At 34.5% G+C, this 6,445-nt stretch overlaps 1 protein-coding gene across 3 annotated transcripts in view; it reads left to right on the top strand.

The window, feature by feature from the left end:
• LOC113236984 (spermatogenesis-associated protein 6) overlaps window positions 1-4,671 on the top strand; it is a 32,386-nt gene extending 27,715 nt beyond the window's left edge. The window contains exons 7-8 of one of the 3 annotated variants that reach the window (XM_026473216.1): window positions 1,832-1,979; window positions 3,357-4,671. In XM_026473216.1, coding sequence (XP_026329001.1) covers window positions 1,832-1,979; window positions 3,357-3,362 — 154 coding nt within the window. In that variant the 3' untranslated portion in view covers window positions 3,363-4,671. Of the gene's footprint in view, window positions 1-1,831; window positions 2,135-3,356 lie in introns of those variants that run through there. The other 2 variants (XM_026473215.1, XM_026473218.1) reach the window with 2 other exon arrangements.
• Window positions 4,672-6,445: the final 1,774 nt, after the last annotated feature.

Below are 6,445 nucleotides of genomic sequence, written 5' to 3'. Positions count from 1 at the left end.
TATAAACTGTTACAGTACTGGTATTACTAACCCAGATTACTTTCGCAGCGATATCTGTATTTACTTCCAGAAACACGAGTGTTTTTGTATTTTCCTGGAAACTTTTTTAAGTAGCTTTTGACTTTTTGTACACTCATCACCACACGCGATTGATAAACGATAAATCAGTCTTAATTAATATTTTTTATGACACTAAGTGGCGGGACGAAAAAGTCGTGCGCCTGGTGGTAAACGTCACTCCTATCCATAACAGTTGCAGTGTCACTCAAAGGGCACTGCCACTGCGCCCGTCACCCTGAGACATAAGTTGAAAAGTCCCATGTGCCTATAATTTCGCTAGCACCCTTACCCTTCAAAACTGGAACGCAGTAGTGGTCGCATTACTGTATGGCGGCAGAAATAGGTAAGGTGGCAGTACCCTGGGCGAACTCTTCACAAGGAGCCCTACTTTACTATCTAAACTAAAATTTTAAATTGAAATTAATAATATTATAATATAGTTGGAGTGTAGTTTGAAACATACGAGGCTATTTTTAATTAACCTATATTTATAAACGTGTTTTTCTTATCATTTAAAACAACAATTCTGTGACTTATAAAAATCGTTAAATTTTTTATCTTCATGGGCAGTTCCTTCGATCTGTACAAAAAGCAAAAAATACAGTTAATTTAAAAAAATCGTACAGATGCTGTTGTTTTCCGTAAAACAAACAACCTTTATTCCACGACCTTTGCATTATCCATGTTAAACTGCTTCCGCATTTGTATTCCGTGAGAATTCATCAAAAAAATTTAAAGTACCAAAAGTTGTACAGCCAAAATAAAATGTTTCTCCTAATGAACGACATGGAATGGTTTAATCAAACACTGTACTTTAAAACTTTAATATACATTGTTTTTAATTACAGTTTAACTCATAATATGTCCGTAAGTTTAATTTTCATTTTAATTAATTTCTTTGTAACTTATTCTTTTTTGTAAATAAAAATATTGAAGGCTGTAGAGTGTTGCGTAGTCAATATTGTTGAGTAACATTCACTTGTACTCGATTATAAATTTTAAAGTTTTCATGACTATTTACTTTATTTATAGTTACAAAATGTTTTATCATGGCATGACTTTGTGTTTAAAAGAAAATGGTTGTGATCTCCATGTTGTGTTATATACAACACGCTAATGTCATTCGGTACTCGTTGCAACTTTAGGGAGTTACCATACACTTATTATCGATTTGAGCCGGTCAGAAAAAGCTTTATCCCCATGCAATAACAGAAAAAGATGTTTACGCTTCCGCTCGTACCGTCGTCGCCGTCGGCGCGAAACGCACACCATAATTTTCACTCTTATTTCATGAACATAAAATCTGATCGACCTGACCTGACCGGCTTAATGGTATTCTGTGTCGTAAGTATGGTGACTCCTTTAAACGAGTTCCGAGCGAGCGCTCGCAGTAGAGTGCGAGCGAGAGGGTGAATTCTAGTATTATTATTATAATTACTCGCAGGATTGACAGCGCCGTTGTCCATTCACTGGTCCTCCATTGCCATTCAGCAACACTTGAAGCTATACAAACGGTTTTTAAAATTACAATTATCAACGATATGTGATTGATATAAGGTTCAATTTTCAGCATTGGACTTTGCCAGTTAGATAAACTATTTAATAATTAAGGCGCACTGTACGTCCACTACATTCATTTAACATAACATTGTGTTACTTTGCAAAGTTTCGGGAGTTGCTTACGCCTAATAGTGGAGTTCAGTAGTGGGCTAATGATGATGACCGTAATCTGTTGGTAATTAGTATTAATAGATGTGTTGTCCTATTACAGACAAAGTAGCAGCGAGAGAATTGACCAAGCACACGAAAGGCTAAACGACTTAAAACAAAAACTTATTTTGGAAAGTCGGTTCATAGATGTAGACAAGTATAATGCCGATTTACATCCCTTTGGTTGTAAGAAAAAAGGTAAGGTGAAAATCAACACGTGCGTTTGTGAAATTTGTAAACGTTACTATGAATTGTTCCATAGTCGCAAGTATGTGTAAAGTTGCTTCAGCTAGCCAACTGTATAAATATTACGAACTTATGTGAAAATAGAGAAAAAAATATTGAATGTTTAAAATTTAATAGTAACACAGTAACATGGTCGTAGTTCCGGCAGTGTGTACAGGTAAGAATACCGTTTTATACCACATACCGTTATTTTTAGCTAGTTTCACAAAAAATAAAATTACCAATACTACCGTCGCGTCATTAGTTGACATAGTTAAGGGTCGTATTCCAAAACTCTACTCAATGCTCAAGTCAGGATTTGAGTATGATTTCAAGCACTGGAAATACGACACTAATGGCAGGAACTCGAGTATGATTCTGACGACCCTAAGGGTCGTATTCCAGGACTTTACTCAATGCTCAAGTCAGGATTTGAACAGACTTGAGTATGATTTCTAGTGCTTTGAATCATACTCAAGTCCTGACTTGAGCATTGAGTAGAGTTCTAGAATACGACCCTAAGAGGCGCGCGCATACATTAAAAAAAACATATTGCTACATGTACTGCCGTGACCTGTTAAAAAAGGCCGATCTGACACTTTTTTTTTCAAAGTGGATAATATATGAAGTTACCGCAAGAGAAATGTAGATTTTTTTAATCACATTTCTTTAAACATTATTTTCTCGGTTTTGAGTTTTTGTCATAACCGCCCTTCCAACTAACGGCGCGGCGGCAGAACAGCTCTGTCTAATGCTAGTTTAGAAATCTGTAAATGCTAAAGAAATATCGCGATTTGTAGAAAATTATATGATAATCATGTACCTCAGAGTTGTGCCCCAATAATAATAATAATAATTAATGTTTATCCATTTAACTTTTAAACATATTAACTTGGAGGGAATACCACATTCCTACAAGGAATTACCATTATCTAGTCGTAATTGGTCTGTCTTATAATGTAGGGTTTTTAACGGCTATTAGCCAAGGCAAATGCCTCTTTCTCACCGTAATTCCGTTAATATCTCGCTAGAGTAATAGTGTTCTGTGATTAATACTGTGGAATACGAAAATTTCCGTTTCATTCACACTTTCAAACGTCTTAAGACGGAACGACTGTCCATGCAAATTTGTAGTCGCTGCTATAAGAATGTAAGAAAAGTAGAAACATTTTTAAGTTTTTTTTTTATAATGTTTCGTTTCATCTATATATTATTGGACTTTGTTTTGTAACACCCTATGTATTCGGTAGAATTGTGTACCTATAACTTTTAAGTATTAAGTTACAAACTATCGGAACCGGCCTAGATTGATCTGATAATACTTTTTACAATAGCCGTAAATAATTTTGACGGCACAGAAAAATTAAGACCCCAGCTTACTTAAAATATAAAAAAAAAACTTTATCAACTGTAAGGGTAGCGTAATTTTTTGAGCTGTGAGTCGCGGTTTTTGAGTCTAGTAGGTTACGTTCGACGGAAATTCGAATAGTGTAATCGTTCCATGAAGCGTTAGATGATGTTAGAACAAGAAGTACTGAGTACATCTACTGAATATGGAAAGATTATGTAAACATCCAGAACAATTTGTAAAGTACTACCACATGCCAATAAACGTTTCCGTAACCTTCAGTCATAATTGCACGCGTGAGTCGGTAAACAACGCACTTTGCGTTGTCGTGTGGCACAAACCGGACTTTAATATGAAACCGAATGCAGCGTAAACTAAGCGACTCAGAAAACGCGACTCACAATTCAAAAGATTACGCTTGTCTGTCCTCACTCTTATTAGTCCTGTTGGGTAATGTGTTCGTAGCTTAATGCTTGAAGAAGTCGTGGAGGAATTACGAACAATTCGAGGTGTTTGTTTGTATGGCTGTAGACAATTTACATCTTTTTGTTATCTGACAGATCGAAGCCCCGTCCGATAGTTGTTTGAAGCGTTAATCCATTACTACGTTTCGAAACTATATATTTTTGATGTATTTCAAAATTGTGTAGTCATTTACAATGCTTGTATAAAAGTTGCGCATGCGCATGAAAATTGTAAAAAAAATAACTGTACTTAATTGTAACTGCGCTTGGTCTAACTATTCCACGTTGAAGCTACCCATTTCCAGGAATTCCGGGATTTATTTCTCTGCCCTGTTAGTGGGACGTGATCGTCGAGACAACTTGCGACTTTAAATTAGACGCTTATAGAAGCGTTGCAATGAGGCTACAGCCGCGCCACTATCAATTTTCATACAATATTTAGAAGCGCAGTTGCAGCGCCACTGTCGTGACATGCGCGCGCCAATTTTGCAGTCACGATAACTGAACAAAAATTTACTGAAGGTTGAGACGTGCCGCTGCCGCGCCACAATCGCGCGACTGTAGCGCTTCTATAAGCGTCTAAGTTGAAGACGCCCTAAATGTCAAACTTGTTAAAACAAGCTACTTAGCTGAATTCTTAAATTGTAGAAAATTAAGTTTAACCAAATTTTATATTTTGAAAATGTAGAAGGAGTATTTAAATGCAATTATTTATTAATACAAATTTATCTGTTGTAACGAATTGTGTTCAATAATTTACCTTATTTATTCTATTTAAATAATTTAATGAATTTACCTTATTTTAAACTATTGTTCATTTGAGTATAATGTTATTAAAATGATATGATCGTGAAATAAAGAAACATAATCGGAATTATTAATTTTTATTTATAATTCACTAAGGTAACTTAATAATTACATATTTTGCTATAATTAAAAATCTAAATGATATGGCTCCATTTAATTTTAACTTCACACTAACTTTTACATTATATGTATTAATATATTATTGATAAAACGCAAAACAAAATTATACTGAAATATTTTGAAGTCAATTTCTAAGTCAAAAGCAATGAGCATTATGCAAAGGCAGTGTAAGAAAAAAATTATAGAGAATGGGTGCTTTTATTTACAAGCAAGCTTAAATTACTTTTCTACTGGAAATAGTAGAGAAGAGAAAGCAAGAAAGTTGAAAGAAAATTATATAAAACAATGCATTGAAAATTGTGATTAACAATTAAAATTGACTAAATTATATGTTAATAATTAATAGACACCATTCGGTACACACATCTATTCCTTAAATGTTTATAAAAGTTGGCAAATGAGATAGGTACAATAACATGACTAAAAACACAAACTGGTCCCAAGTTTTTTTTATGTATTAAAATGCAAAGGCGCAAACAGACAAAAAACATAGTATAATAAGACAATTAGATTACCAATTGTTGCAAGACGAACACATTCGCACAATTTTGCGGTGCACTCGTCGCACCGACATTCATTAAAGAAATTAAACGTACGCCCGGTGTTTAAAATGTTGTTTTGTCCATATATTTTTTTAAATTTAAATGTGTATATCATATATTTTATGATCACATCCCATAATCATTATCCCGGTATAAAAATATCAAATGTTAGTACTTCATTTGACTAAGGTTATTTCAATACAACAAGTGATTCTGTTGATACACATGAATACCTTTTTGTTTTTTCAAATTATGTTTACAACCTGTAGGTACAAATACAATAATAATGTGACGACTCTACGCAATGTGTGACAGCCGCTTCTACTATGCAAAAAATCTCCTTTTGCAGACATTTAGTAAAATTTTGTAGGACGAAAGAAGCCCCAAACCCAGTTTGTATGCTGATCTTGTTGTTATTCATCACGTGTGTATGTAATTGTATGTAAACCTATCTGTTATGCCATGTGTACTAGAAAATACTTAAGTTCATTAGAAGAATTCTAATACAAAAAGGGCTACGATACAACTTCACTTTTTCATTAACGATTTTCACATAGACACAAAGAGGTTGTTTCGTTATTGAATGGACCCTAGACAAGACTCTTTATACATCCATTTCAAATTCGTAAACTTGTAAATAAACTTCAATTTACAGTAATCATTCGCATTTAAGTTGAACATCTATTTGTTATAATACAAGGGCAACATAAACCTTTGTCTAGTTTACATTGAGGTTGCGTTTGTATACTACACTGGTCTTGACATTGGCCATAAAATTAGAGCCACCGTAAAACCTAAAACGGAATCTGAATAATCGTTTTCTAAAATACAAGTTAACGGGTAACCACAGCTCGGGAAGTCCAAAGGAAAGCCGCAGTTGTTAGAAATATTCAACATTAATCAATTACACAAGTGCATGAGTTGGGTGCACGAAAGGAACCCGAGAGTACCTAACGCCGATTGGCAAATATATACGTTCATCACGATGGTAAGCATTATGGGTCGTATTCTAGAACTCTACTCAATGCTCAAGTCAGGATTTGAGTATGGTTTAAAACACTCGAAATCATACTCAAATCCCTGTCATTAGGGTCGTATTTCCAGTGCTTGTGTTGCCAGTGCAATCCTGACTTGAGCATTGAATAGAGTTCTAGAATACGACCCAGAGT

Source organism: Hyposmocoma kahamanoa, unplaced genomic scaffold (genome assembly GCF_003589595.1).
Source record: "Hyposmocoma kahamanoa isolate Upper Pololo Valley unplaced genomic scaffold, ASM358959v1 92, whole genome shotgun sequence".
In the NCBI taxonomy this organism is placed as follows: Eukaryota; Metazoa; Arthropoda; class Insecta; order Lepidoptera; family Cosmopterigidae; genus Hyposmocoma; species Hyposmocoma kahamanoa.
The sequence above is the reverse complement of the archived record's forward strand: the minus strand, read 5'-3'. Positions and strand labels throughout refer to the sequence as shown.